The 27,333-nt window shown below is 45.6% G+C and overlaps 2 protein-coding genes across 2 annotated transcripts in view; one reads left to right on the top strand and one right to left on the bottom strand.

Annotated features, from left to right (window-relative positions):
* LOC120308897 (myosin-6-like) overlaps nucleotides 1–15,885 on the top strand; it is a 48,086-nt gene extending 32,201 nt beyond the window's left edge. Inside the window, exons 19-28 of the mRNA XM_039345560.1 lie at nucleotides 1,574–1,757; nucleotides 2,429–2,594; nucleotides 2,710–2,834; nucleotides 4,187–4,495; nucleotides 4,590–4,793; nucleotides 5,960–6,085; nucleotides 8,717–8,992; nucleotides 9,982–10,077; nucleotides 14,573–14,707; nucleotides 15,754–15,885. Of these exons, the coding sequence (XP_039201494.1) occupies nucleotides 1,574–1,757; nucleotides 2,429–2,594; nucleotides 2,710–2,834; nucleotides 4,187–4,495; nucleotides 4,590–4,793; nucleotides 5,960–6,085; nucleotides 8,717–8,992; nucleotides 9,982–10,077; nucleotides 14,573–14,707; nucleotides 15,754–15,774 (1,642 nt within the window). The 3' untranslated portion in view covers nucleotides 15,775–15,885. The remainder of the gene's footprint in view (nucleotides 1–1,573; nucleotides 1,758–2,428; nucleotides 2,595–2,709; nucleotides 2,835–4,186; nucleotides 4,496–4,589; nucleotides 4,794–5,959; nucleotides 6,086–8,716; nucleotides 8,993–9,981; nucleotides 10,078–14,572; nucleotides 14,708–15,753) is intronic.
* Nucleotides 15,886–18,360: 2,475 nt separating this feature from the next.
* CMTM5 (CKLF like MARVEL transmembrane domain containing 5) lies at nucleotides 18,361–23,890 on the bottom strand. Its single transcript, XM_039345561.1, has 5 exons — nucleotides 23,487–23,890; nucleotides 21,554–21,706; nucleotides 21,247–21,342; nucleotides 20,017–20,095; nucleotides 18,361–18,665 (listed from the first exon to the last, which is right to left on the bottom strand). The coding sequence occupies exons 1-5, from the start codon at nucleotides 23,583–23,585 to the stop codon at nucleotides 18,649–18,651; spliced, it is 444 nt and encodes a 147-aa protein (XP_039201495.1). The 5' UTR covers nucleotides 23,586–23,890; the 3' UTR covers nucleotides 18,361–18,648.
* Between the last annotated feature and the right edge of the window lie 3,443 nt (nucleotides 23,891–27,333).

Here is a 27,333-nt window from a genome sequence, read left to right as displayed (position 1 = left end):
AAACGAGCAAGGTTTGACTATGTAACCCCCCAAATTGTGACTCCTGTCCTTGCAGTTTCCACCTTAAGATTCCACCAAAAGATCTTGAGAATCTGGAAAGAGGGCAGAGAAGAGCAAGAAAGATGATTAGGGGGCTTCATAAAACATGTGAAGAACGGTTGCAGGAATCCAACATGGCTAGTCTAGTGAATAAAAGGACCAGGATAGCCACAAAGAAGAGGGGGGGGGTCAACATTTTCCAAAGCATTGGAAGGCAAGACACGAAGCAACGGATGGAAACTCATCAAGGAGAGAAGCAGCCTGGAATTAAGGAGAAACTTCCTAATAGTGAGGACAATTAAGCAGTGGAACAGCTTACCACCAGAAGTGATGGGTGCTCCGATACTAGGGTTTCCTGCTGGAGCAAGGGAATGGACTAGAACAGGGATAGGCCACCTTGGCTCTTTTATGACTGGTGGACTTCAACTCCCAGAATTCCTGAGTCAGCCATGCTGAGGGGAAAGGGAGAGGTTTCCCAGCTGAGCCATGCTGGGAGTTGAAGTCCACGAGTCATAAAAGAGCCAAGGTTGCCTACCCCTGGACTATAAGATCTCCAAGCTCCTTTCCAAGGTCCCGTTATTCTGTCTCTTACTTTAATGGTAAGCAGCTGGTCTGCCCTTGGAAAGTAAGCAGGGCCAGGGCTTGGATGGGAGACCACCAGGAGATGTAAACTAGAATACAGAGTTGACAAGCCCTCCCAGAAGAAGAGACTGGACAGCCACTTGTCTGGAATGGTATAGGCCAAGGGTAGGCCACCTTGGCTCTATTTATGACTCGTGGACTTCAACTCCCAGAATTCCTGAGCCAGCATGGGGCAACTATGGCTCCCTTGATGACTGGTGGACTTCAACTCCCAGAATTCCCCAGCCAGCATGGCTCAGCTTGGAAACCTCTCCCTTTCCCCTCAGCGTGGCTGGCGCAGGAATTCTGGGAGTTGAAGTCCACGAGTCATAAAAGAGCCAAGGTTGCCTACCCCTGCCCTAGACCAGAGGTGGGGAACAATGGCCACTTTTTATGACTCGTGGAGTTCAACTCCCAGAATTCCTGAGCCAGCATGAGGGAAAATTTGGCCCCTTCATGACTGGTGGACTTCAACTCCCAGAATTCCTGAGCCAGCATGAGGGAAACTTTGGCCCCTTCATGACTCATGGACTTCAACTCCCAGAATTCCTGAGCCAGCATGGCTCAGCTTGGAAACCTCTCACTTTCCCCTCAGCGTGGCTGGCTCAGGAATTCTGGGAGTTGAAGTCCACCAGTCATAAAAGAGCCAAGGTTGCCTACCCCTGGTCTAGGGTCTCCCGCTTCAACAGGGGGTTGGACATGAAGTCCTCCAAGCTCCCTTCCAGTTCTATGATTCTCTTATTCTTTTATTGACAACCCTGTTGCAGAGCACGAGATGGTCGGGTGGACTTGCTTAGCCACTCGTGGTGTTCTTCATCCAGAGAAGGATGGGAGAGTTGCTTTCCCCCTCAGCTGTGGGAAGGAGAAGGCCTCTGCCAGGGCTAATCTTCTCTCGGTTGTCCTCCCGTGCCAGGAAGAAGCTGGCCCAGAGGCTGCAGGAGGCCGAGGAAGCGGTGGAGGCGGTGAACGCCAAGTGCTCCTCGCTGGAGAAGACCAAACACCGCCTGCAGAACGAGATCGAAGACCTCATGGTGGACGCGGAGCGCTCGAACGCGGCCGCAGCTGCCCTGGACAAGAAGCAAAGGAACTTCGACAAGGTGAGGGGGTCACGGAGACCCCTTCCTTCTCAGGCCCCACAGGAGAGGCTGCTCCAGCTGGAGGCATTCGCCTGTCTGTGGGGCCTGGGACCGGGTATTTCCTGCTGGCTTCCCCAGTGACTTTGCTTGTGGGAAGCCACCGGGAAGTTGCCTCGTCTATTGTCGGTGGGATTCAGTGAACAATGACAACCAGGATTTCAGGGATTGCTGTCGCTAAGCACAGCAATTCGCGCTTTAGGCCACATTGTTTATCAACAGAAATTACTGTCATAGGTTGAGGACTGCCTGTATTTGTGGGGAGGGGAGAGATGAAGGAAGAGGGGAAAGAGAAAGGGGAAAGGGGAAAGGGGAGAAGGATGATGAAAGGAGAAGGGGAGGAGGAGAAGGAAAAGAGGAGAAAGAGGAGGGGAAGTGGAAGGGGAGGAGGAGAAGAAGGGGAGAAGAAGAAGGGTAAGAGAAAGGGAAGGAGATGAAAGAGGAAGAGGAGAAGCAGGAGGAAGAGAAGGGGAAGAGGAGAAGGGGAAGGAGAAAGGGAAAAGGAGGAGGAAGAAAGGGGAGAAGGAAGAGGAAGAGGAGGATGAAAGGGAAGGAAAAGGGGAAGAAGGAAATGGGATGAAAGCAAAAGAGGAAACCGACTCTTTTTGCCTTCCTCCTCCTCTGCTCCCCCTCAGATCCTCTCGGAGTGGAAGCAGAAGAACGAAGAATCTCAGGCAGAACTGGAGGCATCGCAGAAGGAGTCCCGGTCCCTCAGCACGGAGCTCTTCAAGCTGAAGAACGCCTACGAGGAGTCTCTGGAACACCTGGAGACTTTAAGAAGAGAGAACAAGAACTTACAAGGTGGGTGGAGCTGCGGGAGAAGAGGTTGGCCCAGCAAAACCCCCTTGCTTGGTGGCACCAGATGTTGAGGGACGCTTTTTTCCTCCCACATCTCCTTCTTCTCCTCCATCCACAGAGGAGATTTCGGATCTCACCGAACAGCTGAGCCAAGGAGCCAAAAACATGCACGAGTTGGAAAAAGTGAGGAAGCAGCTGGAGTCCGAGAAAGTGGACTTACAAGCAGCTCTGGAGGAGGCAGAGGTGAGCTTCCCTGTTTCCTCTTCCCTCAAACTCCATGTTTTTTTTTCCCCTTTCTTATTTCTCTCCTATTTCACTATAAAGGCCATTTAAAAGCATCTGAAGTGGTAGTTAAGTGTCCCTTCCCAGGTGGGAACAGAAAAGAAGCTTTACTCACCGATTTCACCTACCCTCAACAAGAATTGTTTAAATTAAAGGCACAAAAGAGCTAAACAAAACAGTATCTGGAGCAGGAGGCATTTAATTAAAGGCACCAAAGAGCTAAACAGAACAACAGAATCTGGAGCAGGAGGCATTTAATTAAAGGCACAAAAGAGCTAAACAGAACAACAGAATCTGGAGCAGGAGGCATTTAATTAAAGACACAAAGGAACTAAACATAACAGAATCTGGAGCAGGAGGCATTTAATTAAAGGCACAAAAGAGCTAAACAACAGAATCTGGAGCAGGAGGCATTTAATTAAAGGTACAAAAGAACTAAACAGAACAACAGAATCTGGAGCAGGAGGCATTTAATTAAAGGCACAAAAGAGCTAAACAAAACAGTATCTGGAGCAGGAGGCATTTAATTAAAGACACAAAGGAAGTAAACATAACAGAATCTGGAGCAGGAGGCATCTAATTAAAGGTACAAAAGAGCTAAACAGAACAGAACAGAATCTGGAGCAGGAGGCATTTAATTAAAGGCACAAAGGAGCCAAACAGAACATAATCTGGAGCAGGAGGCATTTAATTAAAGGTACAAGAGAGTTAAACATTTCCACAGTGCTTCTCCTATCAGGTTTTCTGCTTCTATTGTCTTTTAAAAGAAAACAGGACTACAAATCAGGATTGTCTTTTAAAAAAAAAAATACTGCAAGGGTATCACACTGATATCACAGCCCAGATTCCATTTTTAAAATGGAATTTTAGAAAAAAAATGGCAAGGAAGGAAGCTGCTAATTCATAAAGCCTTGGTCCATTAGAAAGTAAGCAACTCTAATCTGAGGTTATTTTAACTGAACAGAATAATAGAGTTGGAAGGGACCTTGGAGGTCTTCAAGTCCAACCCCATTCTCTAGCAAGGAAACCCATTTCAGACAAATTGATTGTCCAATCTCTTCTTTAAAACCATCCATAACTTATGAAGTCAAGCTGTTCCACTAATTTATTGTTCTAACTGTCAGGAAATTTCTCCATAGTTCCAGATTGGTTCTCTCCTTGAGAACCAATCTAGAACTAAGAAAGCTTCCAGATCTCAATACTAATTTTTTTCTCCTTTCTCCTTCATCATTTTACCCATAATTCTTTGTTGATCTGGGACCATAAGAAAGATTGATTAATTGATTGATACCCATAATTCTTTGACTCCCCAGGCATCTTTGGAACATGAGGAAGGGAAGATCCTCCGGGCCCAGCTGGAGTTCAACCAAATCAAGGCCGAAATTGAACGCAAATTGGCCGAGAAGGATGAGGAGATGGAGCAGGCCAAGCGGAATCACCTGAGGACAGTGGACTCGCTTCAAGCTTCCCTGGATGCCGAGACCCGCAGCCGCAACGAGGCCCTGAGGATCAAGAAGAAGATGGAGGGTGATCTCAATGACATGGAGATCCAGCTTAGCCAAGCGAACCGGGTGGCCGCTGAGGTTCAGAAGCACCTCAAGATCGCTCACGCCCACCTCAAGGTAAGGAGATATGGAGACCTTCATATCTTCCTTGCTCATCCATAGTTTTCTGGGCTCAATGTTTGCTTCAGGCTGTGTTTTTTGGATGGCCCAGGACAATCAGATTCAACTGGACGATGCCCTTCGAGCCAATGAGGACCTGAAGGAGAACATCGCCATTGTGGAGAGGCGCAATACGCTGCTGCAGGCCGAGCTGGAAGAGCTACGCTGCGTATTGGAGCAGACGGAGCGTGGGCGGAAACTGGCGGAACAGGAGCTGACGGAGGCCAGTGAGAGGGTCCAGCTCCTCCATTCTCAGGTGAAGGGAGAGCAGCTGATCCTTCTCATGTTTCTTTGAGTCTCGTTCTGTAGAAGCCACAGAAGTGACCTTGGAGAAGCGTTCCAGAGCCTGTTCAGACAACCACAGATGGTGAAGGGTGCTTTAAACATAGACAGGAGGGAAAGTTTTAGGAAAAGATTCACATTGGCTGATCACTGGAGCAGTGCTTCTCAACCTTGGCAACTTTAAGATGAGTGGTCTCTAACTCCAGGTTCTGGACATAGGTTCTGAGGGAATAGATTCCAGATGCAGGTTCTGAGGGAACAAAGTAGGTTTTGGATACAAGTTCTGAGGGAATAAAGTAGGTTCCAAATGAAGGCTCAGAGGGAATAAAGTAGGTTCCAAATGTAGGTTCTGAAGGAATAAAGAAGGTTCCAGATGCAGGTTCTGAGGGAATAAAGTAGATTCTGGATGCAGGTTCTGAGCAGTGGTGGGATTCAAATATGTGAACAACCGGTTCTCTGTGGTGGATGCCGCTTCTAGGCCTGGGCAACAAAAAAGTTAGCTACCAGTTCTGCCGAACTGGTGCGAACCAGCTGAATCCCACCATTGGTTCTGAGAGAACAAAGTAAATTCCGGATGTAGGTTCTGAGGGAATAAAGTAGGTTCCAGATACATGTTCTGAGGGAATAAAGTAGGTTCCAGATGTAGGTTCTGAGGGAATAAAATAGGTTCCGGATGTAGGTTCTGAGGGAATAAAGAAGGTTCTGGATGCAGGTTCTGAGGGAATAATGTAGGTTCCGTATGCAGGTTCTGAGGGAATAATGTAGGTTCCAGATACAGGTTCTGAGGGAATAAAGTAGGTTCCGGATACAGGATCTGAGGGAATAAAATAGGTTCCGGATGTAGGTTCCAAGGAAACAAAATAGGTTCCGGATCTAGCTTCTGAGGGAATAAAGTAGGTTCTGGATGTAGGTTCTAAGGGAATAAAATAGGTTCCAGATGTAGGTTCTGAGGGAATAAAATAGGCTCCGAATGTAGGTTCTTAGGGAATAAAATAGGTTCTGGATGGTTTCAAGCAAACTTTGACCTTCATAGGTCCCATACTACATGAAGACATCAAATGTTTGGACCTGTCAGTTGATCTTCTTTTATTTCTCCTGTTGTGGCTTGACTCACTAATTGAGATTGCCATTTTTCTCCAGAACACCAGCCTCATCAATCAGAAGAAGAAGATGGAGACTGATCTGACCCAGCTTCAGTCAGAAGTGGAAGAAGCTGTGCAGGAATGCAGAAACGCTGAGGAGAAGGCCAAGAAAGCCATCACGGATGTGCGTGAGAGCGAAATCACGGACGGGGGTTGACCACGAATGGTCCATAATGACAATTTGACTCTTTCTCGCATTAAGTAATCAGAGGTCTCCAAAGCTTGGCAACTTTAAGACTTGTGGACTTCCACTTCCAGAACTTCCATGGCTAGCTGGGCAATTCTGGGAGTTGAAGTCCACAAGTCTTAACGTTGTCAAGTTTGGAGACCCCTGATCTAAATGGAGCCACCAGGCCCTTCGAGAAAAATTCTTCTACCTTCTCTCCTTCTTTTGGAAATATAATGACTCACTACCAATGAAGGAGAATATTTGTAGGTTGAAATGAGGAGTCCTTGGTGTTCTCTGAGCTGGGTGGTTTCCTTGCAGACGTTTCATGACCCAACTAGGTAACATCATCAGTGCTAGCATGGAGTGCTGTTTGCTGTCAGTTTACATTCTGATGTCTTGCCTATCTGTCTGATGATGTTATCTAGTTAGGGCAGACATGTTAAACACAAGGCCCAGGGGCCGGATGCGGCCCGCAAAGTGGTTTCATGTGGCCCGCGAAGTCATCCTGGAAACAGTGAGGGAATGGCCCCCACTGTCTTGGCCCTGGCCCAGGCCGGCCGGGAGCCAATGTACAATTTTGTGGTGGCCATCTATGCTGAAATGCATTCCGTCTTAGCTCCACAAGGCCATCTAGAACAGTGGTTCTCAACCTTTTTAATGCCGCGACCCCCAACCAGTCGTAAGTCGAGGACTACTCAACCGGTTGTAAGTCGAGGACTACTCAACTAGTGCAGCACCGTTTGCAGAATGGGACTTTTGGCGGGCTCAGCAGGGCAGAGACAGCCTGGACAATTTCTATTGGCTTTTGAAAGCCAATCGAATTAGACTCTATTCAAGAGAGTCTATTCTATTGGCTTTCAAAAGCCAATAGAATAAAAGGGAGTAGCACAGCTAAGGAAAAGGGGGAAAAAATGGCGGACTGTGTTGTTTGGTGACCCCCGTGAAATGGTCGTTCGACCCCAAATGGGGTCCCAACCCACAGGTTGAGAACCACTGGTCTAGAAACAGTGAGGAACCAGCCCCTGCCGCGTCGGCCCTGTCCCCTGGGTGCATGCTGGGAAGGTGTCACCCTTTGTGAGGAATGAAGAAATGGACCATGCCTTGGCGCTTGCCCCGGTCCCAACCCCTTCTGCCAGAGACCCTCTGTCCCACTCCTGCCCAGGCCCCCACAGGCCCCCTTGACGTGAACGTTGTAGAGCTGGCCATGCCCACCCAGTAGGCCACATCCACTCCATCCACGCCCGCCCAGTAGGCCACACCCACCCTGGCCACACCCACCCGGCCCCCCAAGGGCAACCGCAATGCTGATGCGGCCCTCAATAAAATTGAGTGTGACACTCTTGAGTTAGGGTAACGAAACGTCCGCAAGAAAACCCCCCAGCTCAGAGAGCACCAAGGACCCCTCGACTCACTTAACGACCATAGTGACATATGACCGTAATTCTAGGCTTAATTACAATTGTAGGTCTAGAACAGGGGTAGGCCACCTTGGCTCTTTTATGACTGGTAGACTTCAACTCCCAGAATTCCTGAGCCAGCCACACCGAAGGGAAAGGGAGGGGTTTCCAAGCTGAGCCATGCTGGCTGAGGAATTCTGGGAGTTGAAGTTGTTATGTGCTCCTGGCTACTTTCCTTCGTGACCAGAGACAAGCTCGCCTGACCAATAACCAGCCAAGACACAGTGAAGGCCTTTTTGTTTTGTTTATTGCAATAAGCGGAAGAGAAGCTTTCTAAGCTTGGTTCTCTTCAAAGGTTTAACCCAAAATAATTCCTTCTTTTATTCATCCCTATCACCGGCCGCTACAGCCCTCCTCTTTCCCCATTGGCTGAGGTAGTATGAGGTTACACTCTTTCCGTCCGCCTATACACATTTCCTGATAACACACTAAATCATATTCACATATACAATAAGAATAAGAAAAATTATATATTTTAAATGGTTATTTTAAACTCAATATATTTATGTCCCCATTTTAAACAATAAGTTCTTTTCCTGCTTTTCAATTCCTCTCTTCTTATCTTATTTGGCATGGTTCCCTGCTTTCCTATACTTTCTGGCTAGCCATTTCCTTAAAAACAACTATTTATCTATTTTATTACTTCCCTCTTCCTTTCTCAGACCCAGCTATTTTTACCTCTATGGTTTATCTTACTTCCTTAATGTTATCTCTTTCTGACTCTCACCAACTGTATTTTTTTCTATTCAATTAGTTTCCATTGTATTGTATTTTTAACTGACTGAAGATTTATCATATTGATGTATATTTATCAAAGTCCACGAGTCATGAAGGGGCCAAAGTTTCCCCCATGCTGGCTCAGGAATTCTGGGAGTTGAAGTCTACGAGTCATAAAAGAGCCAAGGTTGCCTACCCCTGGCCTAGAATATGGACATTTCACAATTATGTGAAATGAGACTCATCTCCATGTTCTCCTTTGCTTTGGTCCACCAGAGGCATCCTGGGTTAAAAGAGGACCCGTAATGTTGACATGAATAATTAGCCCAGGAGTTTAGGACTAATTTCCCCATTAATGCCAAGAGTAAGGTTCGACGGACGTCTTTCTCCCTTATCCTTTTGAACGGGGCAGGCGGCCATGATGGCAGAAGAGCTGAAGAAGGAGCAGGACACCAGCGCCCACCTGGAGAGGATGAAGAAGAACATGGAGCAGACCATCAAGGACCTCCAGATGCGCCTGGACGAGGCGGAGCAGCTGGCCCTCAAGGGCGGCAAGAAGCAGCTTCAGAAACTGGAGGCCCGCGTGCGAGAGCTGGAGAACGAGCTGGAAGGGGAGCAGAAACGCAACGTGGAGAACGTCAAGGGCATGCGCAAGTGCGAGAGACGCATCAAGGAGCTCACCTACCAGGTGAAGAGCTCAGAAAGCACCAATGACCCTTGAGTCCACCTCTTCCATTTCCTCCCCCTCCCCTCCTCCTCCTTCTCCTCTACTCCACAAACCCCTCTTCCTTCTAGCACTGATGATGTTCCCTAGTTGGGTCATGACACGTCTGCAAGAAAACAACCAAGTTCACCAAGGTTCCCTAGAGTCTTCCTCCTCTTCCTTCTCCTCCTCCTCTCCTCCTTCTCTTCTTCCCCCTCCTCTCCTCCTCCTCCTTAAACCCTCCTCCACCACCACCACCACCTTTTGCTCCTCCTCTCTCCATAAACCCCACTCCCTTCTAGCACTAATGATGTTCCCTACTTGGGTCATGAAACATCTACACAAAAACCACCCAGCTCAGTGAGCACCAAGGACACTACAGCCACCTCTCCTCCTCCTCCTCCTCCTCCTCTTCCTCCTCCTCCTCCTCCTTCTCCTGTCTCCACAATCCCCCCTCCTTTCTAGCACTGATGATGTTCCCTAGCTGGGTCATGAAACGTCTGCAAGAAAACCGCCCAGCTCAGAAAGCATCTCAAGGACCCCACAAATCCAGGGTTTGTTTTTTTTTTCTTTTTTCGTAAACCAGTTTCAGCTAGATCAGCGATTCTCCACCTGTGGGTCGGGACCCCATTTGGGGTCAAACGACCATTTCACGGGGGTCGCCAAACAAGGCTGTCCGCCATTTTTTTTTCCCCTTTTCTTTGGCCACGCCCCTGGCACCCGGCGATGTATAAGTGGTTGGGGGTCACCACAACATGGGGAACTGTATTATGGGGTCGCGGCATTAGAAAGGTTGAGAACCACTGGGCTAGATCATTTTGATGGCCCTTGGAAAGTACCCTGTGGATGACACCATTCAGACATCCAGCGAAAACCATGATCTCATAGAGATGTGCGTGGTTAATGCTGGTCCTGACCTCCATCCATCCATCCATCCACCCATCCTTTCTCCTTTTTTTTTCTTGGATTTGCAGACCGAAGAGGACAAGAAAAACTTGCTGAGACTCCAAGACCTGGTGGACAAGTTGCAGATGAAGGTGAAAGCTTATAAAAGACAAGCCGAAGAAGCGGTGAGTTCCTAAGCGTGGGTCCCTTCCAGCCAGTCCTCAACTGACCGCGATTCGTTTAGTGACCGTTGAAGCCGCTGGAAAAAGCGACTGAGGGCCGCCTTTCGCACGGCCGTTGCGGCATCCCCATGGTCACCTCATCCCCAATTTGGACGCTTGGAAACTGGCATGTACTTAATGACGGTTCCAGCGTCCCGCGATCCCCTTTTTGCGACCTTTGGCCGAGCAAAGTCCGTGGGGGACTCCAGATTCACTTAGCAGCCGTGTGACTAAATTCACAAGTGAACAACATGGGCAAGAGGGGTCGTAAAACAGGACAAAGCTTGCTTAACCACGGCCTCAATTAACAACATAAATTTTGGGCTCCGTCGTGGTCATAAGACCGAGGATTGCCTGTATTCTGCTGGTGCTGAAGGCTTTCTCACTTTAGTCAAACTGCTTAGCCTAATTGTAAGATTTTGGTCCATCTTAAAGCCTTTGCCAGACTTGTAAACAGCTTGGCAAGATTGCTTAAGCCCTGGATGACCTTAGGCTGAAACCACGGAGGATGATGATGATGATGATGATGATGATGATGATGATATGATAATAAGCAGATAAGAAAGCAGATAAAAATAAGACCTGGCAATGGCTAAGAGCAGGAAAATTGAAGAAAGAGACCGAGGGACTAATTCTGGCTGCACAAGACCAAGCCTTAAGGACAGATGCATACAAAGTCAAAATTGAGAAGACAGCAACAGACAGTAAGTGCCGCCTATGCAAAGAAGCTGAAGAAACAGTGGACCACCTGGTAAGCTGTTGCAAGAAGATTGCACAGACTGACTACAAGCCCGGCATGACAAAGTAGCAACAATGGTGCATTGGAAGATCTGCAAAAAATATCATTTGCCTGTAAGCAAAAACTGGTGGGATCATAAAATAGAGAAAGTCATAGAAAATGATAAAATTAAACTGCTCTGGGACTTCAGAATTCAAACAGACAAGCACCTGCAACACAACACCCCAGACACAACAACTGTCGATAAGAAAGACAAAAAAGTCTCGATAGTGGATGTGGCACTGCCTGGAGACAACAGAATAGAAGAGAAAGAGCTGGAGAAGATAACAAAATACAAAGACCTACAAATAGAAATAGAAAGACTGTGGCAAAAGCAAGCAAGGGTAGTACCAATAGTCATAGGCTCCTTGGGTGCAATCCCAAAACAACTGGAGCGCCACTTGAACACCATTGGCATTGACAAATTCGATATTAGTCAATTGCAAAAGGCAGCCTTATTAGGAACTGCTTCCATCCTGCGACGATATCTGTAATACCATCAAACATCCACATCTGCCTATCCCAGGTCCTGGGTAAGGACTCGATAGGTAGACAAAATGCCAAATCCAGTCTGAACATCTGGCTGACTGTGCGATGATCCAAAATAATAATAATAAAGTTGGAAGGACCTTGGAGGTCATCTAGTCCAGGGCTTTTCAACCTTTTCACCCACTGTACCACTTTTAGGATATGGCAATATCCGAGTACCACCAGTCGCCTCGCAAGGTGTCAAAAACTGGATGACCAAAAAAAAAAAAAAGGAAAAAAGTGATAAAGGTAGTCCTTGACTTTCAACAGTTCGCTTAGTGACTGTTTGAAGTTACAATGGCCCTGAAAAAAGTGCCCCCCAAGCCCCAGCCGAGCAAGACACCTGCCTGCCTGCCCGGCGGCGCTCTTCCTCCTGTCCAAGGTTTTCATTGTTGTGAGCATTTCTGTTGAGGATTGGCAGCGAAGGTGCGTGTTTGCTTTTTATTGCCCCCCCCCCGTCTGCTGGGTGGTTGCAGCAGGTTTTAGTCACTTCACATGACCCTGGGACACAGTGACCGTCATAAATATGAATCAGTTGCCAAGCATCTGAATGTAAATCACAAGACCCTGGTGAGGCTGCAACATTCCAGCTGATCGGCGCTTCTTCTGGGCTCAGCAGAAGCACCAGAATGAGTGCCGCTTTCCAGCTGATTGGTACTTCGGGGCTTAGCAGAAGCACCAGGATCAGCACCGAGCTCCAGCTGGATCCTGGCACTGATCCTGGCGCTTCCGCTGAGCCCTGACAGCCCTGCAGCTCCAGCCGTCTCTCGCTCAGGCTTGTGCGGTGCTGCCACCGGTTCAGCTCATTCCCCTCCCCCGCTACCACTTTTCTAGGATGGTCGCGTCCCACCTGCCAGGTGCTAATGTACCACAGGTGGTACCCGTACCACTGGTTGAAAAGCCCTGCTCTAGTCCAACCCCCTGCTCAACCAGGAAACCCTACACCATTTCAGACCAATGGCTGTCCAGAATCTTCTTAAAAGGAGGAGGAGGAATAACAGAGTTGGAAGGGACCTTGGAGGTCATCTAGTCCAACCCCCTGCTCAGGCAGGAGACCCTATACCATTTCAGACAAATGGCTGTCCAGTCTCTTCTTCAAAACCTTCAGTGTGGGAGCATTTACCGCTTCTGGAGGCAGGCGGTTCCACTGGTGAATTGTTCTAACTATGGAACAGAGTAAATGAGAAAAGAATTGTTCCTTTTGCAGCTAGTCCTCAAGTTACAACCGTTTATTCAGTGGCCGTTCGAAGTTACAGCGGGACTGAGAAAAGTCACTTCGGACCGTTTTCCCACACTTACGACCGTTGCAGCCTCTCCCATGATCACGTGACCAGAATTCAGATGCTTGGCAACTGGCATTTACTTACGACGGTTGCAGTGTCCCGGGCTCACGTGATCCCCTTTTGCGACCTTCTGACCACAAAGTCAGTGGGGAAAGCCAGATTCACTTAACGACCAGGTGACTAACTTAATAACTGCGGCGATTCACTTAACAACCGTGGGAAGAAAGGGGCTCAAAGGGGGTCAAAATTCAGTTAACAAATGTCTCACTTAACAACCAAATTTTTTCGGCCTCAGTTGTGATCATAAGTCAAAAAGCCTGCCTGTGTCGTAGCTGCACCTCATTTGCGGAATATATTCTCCGAAGTTGGAAAAAAGCCGTGTTCATTTCTGGAAAGGAGTCCGCTGGCATCTTTGCAGACTAACTCATTTTATTTTAAAATCCTTAAAAATAAATTAATTAATTAAGAAATACCTCATCTTAACGACGAAAGAAAGGCCGTAAAATCAATTCTGGGGATGCCACAAGCCACTTTACAACCTTGGTGCGTTGCAACTGGGATACCACGCAAACGACGTTGCGGTCGTAGCAAAAATGATCAGGGGCCTAGAAGCCAAAACATACGAAGAGCGATTGCAGGAACTGGAGATACCTAGTCTAGTGAAAAGAACGACTTAGGGGGTGACACGATAGCAGCCTTCCAATATCTCAGGGGCTGCCCCAAAGAAGAGGGAGTCAAGCTATTCTCCAAAGCGCCTGAAGGCAGGACGAGAAGCAACGGATGGAAACTGATCAAGGAGAGAAGCAACCTAGAACTAAGGAGAAACTTCCTGACAGTGAGAACAATTAATCAGTGGAACAGCCTGCCTCCAGAAGCAGTGAATGCTCCAATACTGGGGGTTTTTAAGAAGAGACTGGACAGCCATTTGTCCGAAATGGGATAGGGTTTCCTGCCTGAGCAGGGGGTTGGACTAGATGACCTCCAAGGTCCCTTCCAACTTTACATTATTATTATTATTATGGATCATCGCACAGTCAGCCAGATGTTCAGACTGGATTTGGCATTTTGTCTACCTATCGAGTCCTTACCCAGGACCTGGGATAGACAGATGTGGATGTTTGATGGTATTACAGGTATCGTTGCAGGATGGAAGCAGTTCCTAGTAAGGCCGCCTTTTGCAATTGACTAATAGCGAATTTGTCAATGTGTTCAAGTGGTGCTCCAGTTGTTTTGGGATTATTATTATTATTATTATTATTATTATTATTATTATTAACCTCTACCAGAGTGGTTCTCAACCTGTGGGTCGGGACCCCATTTGGGGTCGGACGACCATTTCACGGGGGTCGCCAAACAACGCAGTCCGCCATTTTTTTCCCTCTTTTCCTCTTGAATAGAGTCTAATTCTATTGGCTTTCAAAAGCCAATAGGAATTGTCCAGGCTGTCTCTGCCCTGCTGAGCCCGCCAAAAGTCCCATTCTGCAAACGGTGCTGCACCAGTTGAGTAGTCCTCGACTTAACGACCGGTTGAGTAGTCCTCGACTTATGACCAGTTGGGGGTCGCGGCATTAAAAAGGTTGAGAACCACTGCTCTAATGCTCCTTCCAACTCTGTTACTATTACCTAGCAACTGCTCCTGTGTCTCTTCTCGGTGGTGTGTTCTGTGGGCCAGTCATAAGGAGATCCTTCAGCTGATCCTTCACAGGACTTTGATTTCCAGATCCTTCTCCATCTGATTCTTCCTCCTCGGACCTTGATCTCCTGTCCCCTTCTGGAGTGTCATGTCCACAACTGGACAGTGGACTCCAAACAAAGAGATGGAGAGTAGCAAGAACAATGTCCCTAAATCCTTTTCTACTCCCCCTGCCAGGAGGAACAGGCCAACACTAACCTCGCCAAATTCCGGAAGGTTCAGCATGAGTTGGACGAAGCCGAGGAGCGGGCGGACATCGCTGAGTCCCAGGTCAACAAGCTGAAGGCTAAAACTCGTGACGTGGGAGGAAAGGTGAGTCCTTATTTTGGGGCAGGGGGTGGGCTAAGAGGAGGAAGGTCAGCAAACGGTTGAAAAAACGACCTCTTTCTCGTTTTATGTTTTTGACTTACTCATTGCTTGCTCCTATCAGGTAGATAGAGATGGGGGAGAGGAGATATAGAGAAAAAATAGAGAGATAGACGGAATGGACAAATGGATGATAGATAGGACAGACAGACAGATAGAGAAGATAGATGACGTATGATGGCAGTAGATAGATAGATGATAGATATAGATGTTTATAGAGAAAGACAGAAACAGAGAGAGACAGAGATGGGTAGAGAGAGAGAGAGAGAGAGAGCAAAAGAGAGAACTTTTAGATTTTTTGTGATAAACGTTTCCTGGTTTGGTCTACATCGGGGGGACAGACAGCTACCCAGGGAAATATTGACTATGGAATTGACACTAGGCAATATAGCCCTCTCACCCAAATTAACTTTTCTTTAACATATTGGAAGTGAATAAGAAGAGAGGAGAACAGAACAGAAGACAGAATGGAAAGGAGAATAGGATAGGATAAAACAAATAATAGAACAGAATAGAGTAGAACAAAAATTAGAAGAGAATAGAACAAAGAATAGAATAGAATAGAATAGAATAGAATAGAACAAAAGATCAGAAGAGAACAACATAGAACAAAGAATAGAATAGAATAGAAAAAAGATTAGATGAAGAGAAGAGAATAGCCTAGAACAAATAGAATAGAATAAGAAATAGAATGGAATATAGAATAGAATAGAATAGAATAGAATAGAATAGAATAGAATAGAATAGTTCTTTCTTGGCCAAATATGATTAGACGCAGAAGGAGTTTGTCTCCAATGCAGAAGCCCTCAAGTGTACATGCAAAACAACAAAGTAATATTAATTATAATAACGAAGGTCCTTCACCGCTCCTAGGGGAATCCCACAACAGAGAAAAATATGTGTATATTTCATAGCAGCAAAGAACTATGATTGATTTCTGCTTTCTCTGTTTATTTTTTTTCACGCTTCCCCTTTCTGCTTCTCTCTTCCAGACACTCCACGATGAAGAGTGAGGAAGTCTGGAAAATTCATTTTAGCCAAAGTAGCCATTTAACCACCCTTTGCCTGGAGAGGCCCTAACACGAATGTAGTGCAGTGAAATAAACCTGAATAGCAACAAAAAATCTCGTTTCCCACACATTTCTATTGCTCAAACCTGAGCCAACCAACGTCAAACAAATTTTCCCTGTTAGTTAAAATAAAATAATGTCGCTATCATGTTTGCGGGAAAAACAATTTCCAAAATTCATATTTAGGTCATGCATGTTATTACACCTTTTCTAAACAAGTGTGCCTTTGAGCTATGTTATCAGGTACAATATGAGTGGTAGAAGGGAATATATCTTATTAGTGACTTAAAAATTAAAAAATGTGCAAGGATCTGAAGTTGCAAGGATCAACGGTGCCCCCTGGTGTTCGGACGTGGCATTTGCAGGCGAAATTAGATTCTCCAAACAAAAATGTATTCCCTGTAGGATGGCGCCTTCAAGTGGCGATGTTGAATATTACAGTCCATTTTTATAAATGGGGAAAGAAAGAATTGGACCGGAATGAATTTAGTATCAAAAGTGGAGTTATTCTCTTCCAATCAGGCAGAAGGGGATATGCATCATTTAACAGTGAAAACAAGCTGCCATCTAATTTATAATTATCAATTTAGATGAGAAATTCACAGTGGATCCGACTGCTGAAGTTCTTTTCTGAGGCTCAGTTGTCAGATGGGTTTTGCCCCATTTTACGACCTTTGCCACCATTGTTAAGTGAATCACTGCAGTTGATAAGTTAGTCACTTACGATTATCATGTGAATCTGGCTTCCCCCCCCCCATTGGCCTTGCTGGTCGGAAGGTCGCAGAAGGGGATCACGTGATCCCAGGACACTGCCACCGTCATAAATACGAGTCAGTGGCCAAGCGTCTGAATGTTGATCACGTGACCACGGGGACGCTGCACTCTGAGTGTGAAAAACGGTCGCAAGTCCCCTTTTTTGCTGCCGTTGTAACTTTGAGCGGTCACTAAACAAAACGTCGTAAACCGAGGACTGGGTTTTTTTCTGCCTGGGCTCTCCCTGTCCCTGGTTCTCTCTCCAGCTTTTCTCCAGCTAGGCAATTGTGTGACTTTGCAGAATTTTTTTTCAAACCGTCTTAAGGTTTTGTGAGACTTGTTGGCGGGAGAAATTCGGAAAGTGAACGCAACCGATTTCGTCTCTTCGTCAGGAAAAATACCTCAGGACTCGTTTTCACAGATTCCACAGCTCGCCCACGTTTGAAAACCCATTTTTCACACATACAGACGCAAACAAACACACTCTATTCACACTCCTTCGGCAGGCTGTTGTTCTGCCAAGGCCCAGGCCTCACACCCACTGCTTCACACAGAGGCTATTAAATTCTATATCACGCCCCTTTCAGTATGAATAATATATGGTGCATTCACATCCCTGCTCCGCTCTTGAATTTCTTAATATTAATGCAAAATATGTACAACCACAGCGACACACACACACACACACCCCTCTGCTCAACTCTTCTGTTTTGTTCTGATTTGCACAAGGGTTAAGAGGCCCTTAAACCTTCAATCTGGGCATCCTTGCGCACCGGGTTTTGAAAGGGTGGATACTTATAGTTCTGTACACAAGGAGACAGTTTCTCGACCTTAGCCACTTGAAGATGGGTGGACTTCAACTCCCAGAATTCCCCACAATTGGTGAATTCAACCAGCTGTGCTGGCTGGGGAATTCTGGGAGTTGAGGTCCACCCATCTTAAAGTCGTACGGTTGAGAGACACTGAGGTAGAGCAGAGAAATCAGGAGGAATGTCCTAAGGGTGTGAGCCATCAGCTAAGACAAGGGTCTCCATCCTTGGCGACTTGTGAACTTCAACTCCCAGAATTTCCCAGCCAGCATGGCTGGCTGGGGAATTCTGGGAGCTGAAATCCACAAGTCTTAATTGGAGATTCCTGAGCTAGGGGACCAAGTAGACACATAGAGTGGTGAGTTTTCTTTCACTGAAGTTCCTCAAACAGAAGCTAGATAGGCCTTGTTAGCGATGTTTCCGAGCATCCTACTCTGCAGGGGGTTGGATTGGATGATCTCTAAGATAAGCTTCCGGTTCTGGGATTCTAAGGTTCTGCTAAACAACCCGTGACCGATAGGGTCAGCGTTCCTGAGAGATTTCCTTCCCTAAACTAAACAGGCCAAAAACATTGGGGGTGGCAGCGACTCGTTTTCCTGCAGGCTTCCCGAGTGACTTTTTTTGTGGGAAACTGGGAGGCGTGTTGGAAATCTCGTGAACACGGCTAACTGCACCAGCGTGGCAGTCAGCCGTGGTCACATGATTTCCAACACGCCTCCCAGTTTCCCACAAAAAAACAGTCATTGGGGAAGACTGCAGGAAAACGAGTCGCTACCACTGCACCAGCACGGCAGTATAGCAGCCCCGAAGCGGTCACAACTTTGCCACAATTCAATACCACGAGAGTCCCGGGTCCCACATTTTGAGTGCCTTCTTTAAGCGAGCTCTTTTGAGGCACGTCGATTCAAAAATCGTTGCCTACGATGCACCGTTTCGCCCAGCTAAAGGTTACAAACAGATACAAGAGTTTTAGTAGTATATAGCTGTTTAATAGTAAATAGCTGTCCACTCTGTGTGTTCACCCCCTCGTGCGTCTACATCCAGTCTCTGGAAACACGAGGCTATTGTGTACACACATCCAAAGCAATTTTAATTTTGTCTTCCCGGCAAGTTAAATCAGAAAATAATCTAAAATTACAGATCGGGATTCTCCAGGAAAGATGGAGTCAGCTCCGAGAGCACACGCAGATACGGAAGCTGGAGACGTGAGGTGGGATTTTTAGCCCTGAAGTCAGGGACACTTGGGCGAGCAAATTCACCTACGATCTGGATCTGTAAGGAAAAAGAAGAAAAGCAGTGGGAAATGAGGTCGGCGGGTTTTGAACCCGGGAGCGACCTCAGGAAGATCAAAAAAAGTCAAAATCCAAACTAGGCGTGTAAACAAGGGGAGGAGTGGCTTCCAGTGTAGCGGCAGGGCCAGCATTTGGTTATTTTGCACCCCTTCCTGGCATATGTCCCTGGATAGTTTGTTAGAGCAGTGTTTCTCTCCCTCAGCAACTTTTAAGATGTATGGACTTCAACTCCCAGAATTCCCCAGCCAGCGCAACTAGTTGAATTCACCAGCTGTGGGGAATTCTGGGAGTTGAAGTTCACCCATCTTAAAATGGCAAAAATCGAGTAAATAATGGTGGGGAATGACAAGAGTATCCATTTTTATTGATAATGAAGCCTACTAAATATCGATCAAGTCATCTGCACAGTCTCCAAACACTTCCCTCTCTTTCCTTCCCGTCTCGAAGCCAGGATTAAATCATTGTTCCAACTTTCAGGAAAAACTGTCCTCAGATTTCATTCCAAATTCAGTTGCTCGGACATTACCCCTGAATTGTATCTGAAGAGGGATGAAAGAGAAGAAAGGAGAGGAGAGAGAAAAGAAGGGGAGAAGGAAGTAGGAAGGTTGGAGGAGAAGAGGAGAAGTGGGGAGAAGGAAAGAGAAGAGGAGAGGAAGAAGAGGGAAGTAGGGAAGAGAAGAAAGGGAAAAAGAAGGTAGAGAAGAAGGAGTGTGGATACAGTGAAAGGGGAAATGGGCGAGCAACACCAAAAGTCATGTGTATGTATTTATTTCATTTTATTTAAAGCAGTGGTTCTCAACCTTTTTAATGCCGTGACCCCATAATACAGTTCCCCATGTTGTGGTGACCCCCAAGTGGGTGTGGCCACCAATAAGAGGGAGTAGGACAGCTAGGAAAAAGGGAAAAAAATGGCAGACAGCGTGGTTTGGCGACCCCCGTGAAATGGTCGTTCGACCCCAAATGGGGTCCCGACCCACAGGTTGAGAACCACTGATTTAAAGTATCTTATATATGAATGTAAAAAGAATGTATGTTAACATCTGATAAATATCACGGTATATGTATGGGGGAGAGTTTGGAAAAATAAAAAATTATTTAAAAAAAAAAAGATTTCATTCCAAATTCGAGTATATGGAGGATCAATTCCCCGCATCTTTCTTGGCTTCTCACTGCTCACTTCTCAATGCAGCCCCCAGTCCAGGCATCGCCTGGTGGCCTCCCATCCAGGCACTCGATCTGGTTTTGGCTTCTTCCAAGCCCAGCTGTCTCATCCGCTCAGCCAGCCAGAGCGAAACGAGCACCAATTCTACAAATTAATTTGATCTGCTCACCTTCTTCCGATCCCATCTCCGCCTGGTAGGTTTTGTACGCGTCCAAGCAGAAAATCCCAATGAGAATAAGACTGAAAACCTGTCAAAACAACAGAGAAGCAAAGCCTGGAGATTTGAAGAACTTCTCCGATTCGTAAAAAAACATTTTTCCCCCAAAATTAAGCCCAAATTTTAGCATTTCACTGGCATTTAATTCACACTGTGTGGGAATTTTCTTAGATTTGCCCCTGGGGGGGGGGAAAATTACAGGGGATTTGCGGCCTTGTACAAAAGGGGTTAAAAAAAATCAAGATGGCGGCCGTTTGACCAAGCTCTGCTCCTTCAGGTGTTGCATATAACAAATAAATATTTATAAATGTACTTATTAAATTTATAGGCGGCCCAAATTTGCTTCAGAGTGGAATGAGTGACATATATACATTCTCAGCCCAGCCCACCTCGCAGGACTGTTATGGTGGGGAAAAATAAAAGAAGGAAGGTGTGTTGGATATTGAGTTGCCTTGAGTTATTTAAAAATAATAATAAGGGTAGGATATGAATAAAATATAAAATAAAATTAAAATAATAAAACAAAATAAAAACGTCACATTAATAAAGCTAATGAAAGTAATTGAAAGAAAACAAACGAATAAGCTAAATAAACTAAACTAAAACAAAATTAAAATAAAATAATAAATAATAAAATAAAATAATAAAATAAAAACAAAACTAATAAAATGAATTGAAATATAAAATAAAATAATATAAACAACATAAACAAACTAATAAAATAAAATAATAAAATAAAAACATAACAAACTAACTAATAAAATAAATTGAAATAAAATAAAATAAAAATAAAATAAAATAATAAAAACAACATAAACAAACAAAATAAATTGAAATAAAGTAAAAAATATAATAAAATAAAACAATAAAATAATAAAGTAAAATAAAAACATAACATAAACAAACTAATCAACTAAACCAAAATATAATAAAGTAAAAAAGTAAATAATAAAATTAAATAAACTAAATAATAAAAGACATGTGTAAAAAAGAGAAGGAGGCTTCGGTTCAACAGGTGCAGCCCCCAAATGGAAATTTTCCACCCTCCCTCCGTGTGGGGCCAATCAGAGATTTGGAATATCATCTCCCAGAATTCCCCAGAGGCTGGCTGGCTGGCTGGGGAATTCTGGGAGTCAAACTCCCAGTGCACGGAGGCTATTGGGAGGAATGGCAATCACTCACAAAGGCCGACACGGCCGATCCCTCATGGTTGGTGGCAACAACGGCGAAGCCCACGACGATGAAGATGATGGCCCCACTGACGCACCGAAGGAAATCCTGCAGGTGGAAAAAGGCACCAAATCAGTCCCAAACTCCATTCCCAAGACCATCACAACCCTTAAAATGCTAGAAGAGGCGGGAAATTAGAGACCACATGCTCTTCAATGCCCTTAAGTGTGGTTCAGTTAACTCCAAGGCAATTTGCAAGGGAAGGAAGCACTGATGGACGGCAGGCACATCGCTGACCCTAACCCAGACATTTACCCACCAGGCAGGGCCAGTTGACCCGGGTCAGGCGTTCGTGATAGTACGTGACTCGCAGTGCCAGGAAAGTCAGGGTTACCAACATCTCCAGCAAGGCAGCGCCCATGTAGGCCGAAACCGAAGCCGTGAGCAGCAAGAAGACCAGGAAACAAAGGCCCTGAGTGAAGGAGGCAGAACGTAATGTGTGAATAGTCTTCTCCCTAAATCCCGAGTTGCAGATTTTTGTTGCAATGGGAGAACCCACCGTAAGAAAACATAAGCACCAGACAGATTATAACATGCTTAATCTTGGTCATTTGAAGATGTGTGGACTTCAACTCCCAGAATTCCCAAACACAGCCATTTTTCTGTGCCCCAGAGCCTCATCTTTGGGTTACAAATTTGGGCTACAAATTTGGAAGGAAAGAGGTCTACCCACTCCCCAGTTTTCCAGGGCCTTCCTGGTTCGGATGGGAGGGAATGATGGGAAGTGGAGTTAGAAAACTGCCAAACTGGGGGAGTGCCAAGGGAGACGGGGGGGGCAATAAAGATGGATTAATTTAAAAAGTCAGAATAAGCTATTGCAGAGAGGTGAGAACGGTGGAGAAGAAAGACAAGAGGAAGAATGGAAAACGAAAGAAGGAAGAAAGGAAGAAAGGAAAATAAAAAGAGAAGAAAGGAAGGAAGGAAAAAGAAAGGAGAAAGACAGAAGTGAAAAAAGAAGGAAGGAAATGAAGGAAGGGAAAAAGAAGAAAGAAAGGAAATGGAAGATGGAAGATGGAAAAGGAAAGGAAAATGGAAGAAGAGGAAGGAGGATGGAAGCAAGGAAGGACGGAAGGAAAGAAAGCAGGAGAAAAAAAAGAAAAATGGAAGGAGGAAAGGAGGGAATGAAAATGAAATGAAGAAACAGGAAGAAAGAAAAAGGAAGGGAAGAAGGAAGAAAGGAAAAATAAAAGGAAAAAAGGGGAAAAAAGGAAGAAAGATAAACGAAAGGAGAAGAAAGAACAAAAGGAAAACCAAAGGACAAGAAGGGGGGAAAAAATGGAAGAAAGGAAAACCAAAAGACCAGAAGGAAAAAAGGAAGAAGGGAAAAGGAAAGGACAAGACAGAAGAAAGGAGGAAGGGAAAAGGAAAGGAGACGAAGGAAGAAAGGAAAACCAAAGGAGATGAAGGAAAAAAGAAAGAAGGGAAAAGTAAAAGAGATGAAGGAAGGAAGGAAAACCAAAGAAGATGAAGGAAAAAAGGAAGAAGGGAAAAGCAAAGGAGAAGAAGGAAGAAAGGAAAACCAAAGAAGATGAAGGAAAAAAGAAAGAAGCGAAAAGTAAAAGAGAGGAAGGAAGGAAGGAAAACCAAAGGACAAGAAGGAAAAGAGGAGGAAGAGGAAAGGAGACGAGGGAAGGAAGGAAAACCAAAGGAGATGAAGGAAAAAAGGGGGAAGGAGAAAGTAAAAGAGATGAAGGAAGGAAGGACAACCAAAGAAGATGAAGGAAAAAAGAAAGAAGGGAAAAGTAAAAGAGATGAAGGAAGGAAGGACAACCAAAGGAGATGAAGGAAAAAAGAAAGAAGGGAAAAGTAAAAGAGATGAAGGAAGGAAGGACAACCAAAGGAGATGAAGGAAAAAAGAAAGAAGGGAAAAATAAAAGAGATGAAGGAAGGAAGGAAAACCAAAGGACAAGAAGGAAAAGAGGAGGAAGCGGAAAGGAGAGGAGATGAAGGAAGAAAGGAAAACCAAAGGAGATGAAGGAAAAAAGGAGGAAGGGGAAAGGAAAGGAGAAGAAGGAAGAAAGGAAAACCAAAGGACAAGAAGGAGGAAAGGAGGAAGGGAAAACCAAAGGAGAAGAAAAGGATGGAAGGAAAACTTGGCAAGCGGAGGGATGAAGGGAAAAAGCCAAAAACGGAGCACCAAAGGTGGGAAACGGTGAGGAGGATTTTTGGGGGGAGGGGGTCTCTTCCGTTACCAGCTCGACCCCCATCAGCACCCCCTTGGGCGAGCGCAGAAACTCCTTGTCCAGCGCGAAGCCCCCCTCCTCGCCGGCCGCCGGCTCCTGCTCGCCCATCCTGCCGCCTCGCGGGACTGCGAGGGGCGGCCGGGGGGTCCTCGGGGGTCCCGGGCAGCACCAGCAGCCGCCGGAGGAGGAGAAGGAGGAGGAGAGCAGCCGCGGATGCCCGGGCAACGCCGCGATCCAGTCCGCCCCCGAAGCCGCCCCGCCGGCCGCCCCTCGCCCTTTCGCCCGGCCATCCCGAGCCGGACAAAGGAGGATTGTCCGACCGGGCCAGGAGGCGACCAGCGCCGGAGAACAAGCGCCCGATTGTCCCGCCGCTGCGCGAGGAGCAGCCAAAGGACGCGGGGACCGGGACGGAGCGGCGGAGGTCGGCCGGCAGGCGGCGCCCGAGCGCAACGAGGAGTCAGGCGCAGCGCCTGCGCTTTCCCTCGCTTCCGGCAGAGGGCGCCGCTACTTTTATTTTCTCTCTCTCTCTCTCTCTCTCTCTCTCTCCCTCCCCCCCCCCGTCTCTGACTCTCTGTTTGTGTCTTTCTCAATAAATATCTATATCTATCTATCTGTCTCTGTCTATCTATCTATCATCTATCTTCTGTCTTCTATGTCTCTGTCTGTCTGTCTATCTATCTATCTATCATCTTATCATCCTCTATATCTATCTATCATCCATCATCTATCTATCTATCTATCTATCTATCTATCTATCTATCTATCTATCTATCATCTATCAGTTATCTTCTATATCTGTCTGTCTATCTATCTATCATCTATTTTCTATCTTCTATATCTATCTATCTATCTGCTAGCTAGCTAGCCCTCTCCGTCTCTGACTCTCTGTTTGTGTCTCAATAAATATTTATATCTATCTATCTATCTGTCTGTCTGTCTATCCTATCTATATCTATCATCTATCTTCTGTCTTCTATCTTCTATGTCTCTGTCTGTCTGTCTGTCTGTCTGTCTGTATCTATCTATCTATCTATCTATCTATCTATCTATCTATCTATCTATCTATCTATCTATCATCTTATCATCCTCTATATCTATCTATCATCTATCATCCATCATCTATTTTCTATCATCTATCTATCTATCTATCTATCTATCTATTTATCTATCTATCTATCTATCATTTATCTTCTATATCTGTCTATCTATCTATCATCTATTTTCTATCTTCTATATCTATCTATCTATCTATCTATCTATCTATCTATCTATCTATCTATCTATCTATCTATCTATCTATCTATCTATCTATCCCTAGCCCAGAGCTGCTAATAGACAGATAAAGACGTTCAGAACTTTTTAGGCTATAAAACAGACAGCAGGAGATTCGTGCTTTGAGGCTTGCAAAAATCTGCGAATGGACCCTTAAAATAAATTTAGAATTAGCTCATTTGATCTCGTTTCCAGTCTGGTCTCTCTAAGAAATTTGCCCGGGAAGGAATACAAGTTCCCTGCTTTTTAATTTTGTTATTTCTTTTTATTGCTTTTTAATTAATAACGAAAAAAGTGGAATAAAAAGCAGCAAAACGCAAGCGCAATAATGATGGAGATACATCGTCAAAAAAAGGGAGGGGGAACATATAAAAAGTCTCGCAAATATTTCATTACCCAAATGAGATAACATCATCCACATTAAAAAAAAAAGTCCTTCCACCAAATAAATTGAAAGAAAAAACAACAACAACAATACGACATGCCATCATAACAATAACCAGTTAGGATTCCCTGCCTCCTTGCCTAACGCAAATATTATTCAAATACACACGTATTTCTAATACATTTAAACCACTAACTCCTTTTCGATCATACGGTGCATTCTGTGTGAGTCCTGTATTTTATTATTATATTTTGGGTATTATTACACAAAGTTTAGCTATGTGGATAGTCCTTAACTTAACGACCATAACTGAGACTGGAATTTTAGTCACTAACAAGTGCCTGATTTTCCCGACCCTTTTTTTTGGCCACCTTGTCACGTGAATCCCTGCAGTCGTTAATTGAAACCATGTCGTCCTTAAGCGAATCTGGCTTCACGCCATTGACTTTGCTTGTCTGAAGCTGGCTGGGATGGGTACAAAGAGTGATCACGCGACAACACAATACATAAATACAGATAGTCCTTGATTTATAACAGTTCCTTTAGTGACCATTCAAAGTTATGACAGCACTGGAAAAATAACTCTTTTTCACACTTACGACCGTTGGAGCATCCCCCTGATGACGTGATCAAAATTTGGCGCTGGGCAACTGACTCATATTTATGACGGTTGCCGTCGTAAATGATAAACAATAAATGATAGCAGCTAATCAAATGCGGCGATTCACTTCAAAACCATTTTATTAACAACTGCAGTGACTCCCTTAACAAGAGTAGCCAGAAAGGTCATAAAACAGGGCAAAATTCACTTAACAACCATCTTGTGATCAAAATTCAGACGCTGGGCAACTGACTCATACTTACGACCGTTGCAGCAGCGTCCCGGGGTCACGTGATCTCCTTTGGTGACCTTTTGGCCAGCAAAATCAAGAGGGAAACCGGATTCACTTAACAACCGGGATCCTAACTTATCCAAGCGTGGTGATTCAGTTAACAACGGTGGCCGGAAAAGTCGTAAAATGGGACATTGAGTGACTTTTGCCCCATTTTACGATTTTCTTGTCGCCGTCATTAAGGGAATGGCCGCATTGGATGAGTTAGTAACCCGGTGGTTCAGTGGCTTCCCCAAATGCCTCACTTAACGACGTAAATTTGGGACTCAATTGTGGTCGTAAGTCCAGGAGGACGTGCAGATAAATATTCATTTCGCGTGACCCTGGGGATGCCGCGACGACGGATGTAAGCGTGAGGACCGCGGTTGTAAGTGACATTTTTTTTTCGGCGTTTTGGTAACGCTGAAGAATTGCTAAATGGTTGGTTTTGAGTCAAGGAATACCTGCTTTGATAATCAGTTCATAAGTGCATAAGTTCTTTTTTTTTTTAAGATCTTACAATTTCCTGCGCCTTGCTGGAGTACGTGGGAACCACGCAGGCGCAGGACACGTTAACCACGTAATTACGGGGCTGCAAATAGAACCAGCCTGGTCTGCCGGGACAGTGTTCCCGATAGAAGACAATCACGCTGTGTTGCACGGTGACCGAGTTGCCCTTCGCCTCCAGGGTGTTGTAGGTCCTCCGGTTGTGTTGAACAGAAGACTTGAAGGACAGGCAGTGGTCGCAGGAGCAGGACGCCTGCCAGAGATTCTGGGGGTAACGGGTTGCGCTGAAATCTTTCCTGGAGGGGAGAGGGGAGGAGACGGGGAGAGTTCGGTAAGAATCGCACTGGACCCCAGAAGCCCACCCGAAGTTGTGGAAAGGCTTTGCCCCGGTCTTCTGGTGGTCCCCTTTTCAAGATGGATCCTGTTCGGTTTTGTGGAGTGGACAAGGATTTAATGAAAGCAGAATGATAGAGGTGGAAGGGACCTTGGAGGTCTGCTAGTCTAACCCCCTGCTCAAGCAGGCAACCTTGGCTCTTTTATGACTCATGGACTTCAACTCCCAGAATTCCAGAGCCAGCATGAGGAAAACTTTGGCCCCTTCATGACTCGTGGACTTCAACTCCCAGAATTCCTGAGCCAGCATGAGGAAAACTTTGGCCCCTTCATGAGCTCAGCTTGGAAACCTCTCCCTTTTCCCTCAGCGTGGCTGGCTCAGGAATTCTGGGAGTTGAAGTCCACAAGTCATAAAAGAGCCAGAGTTGCCTACCCCTGCCCTAGACGATTCCAGACAAATGGTTGTCTAGTCTCTTCTTAAAAAGAA

Source organism: Crotalus tigris, unplaced genomic scaffold (genome assembly GCF_016545835.1).
Source record: "Crotalus tigris isolate CLP2741 ecotype Arizona unplaced genomic scaffold, ASM1654583v1 scf7180000017953.204902, whole genome shotgun sequence".
NCBI classification, from domain to species: Eukaryota; Metazoa; Chordata; class Lepidosauria; order Squamata; family Viperidae; genus Crotalus; species Crotalus tigris.
Note: the sequence above shows the minus strand (reverse complement) of the source record. Positions and strands in the feature narration are given on the sequence as shown.

Bases quoted from the DNA above. Each gene is read 5' to 3' on its own strand.
- CMTM5 (XM_039345561.1), bottom strand. From the start codon at position 23,585: ATGGGCGAGCAGGAGCCGGCGGCCGGCGAGGAGGGGGGCTTCGCGCTG. The intron at 21,707-23,486 runs GTAACGGAAGAG...TCCTTCACTCAG, and splicing joins TGCTGATGGGGGTCGAGCTG to GGCCTTTGTTTCCTGGTCTT. The intron at 20,096-21,246 runs GTGAGTGATTGC...TTGTTTTGACAG, and splicing joins GATCGGCCGTGTCGGCCTTT to GTTTTCAGTCTTATTCTCAT.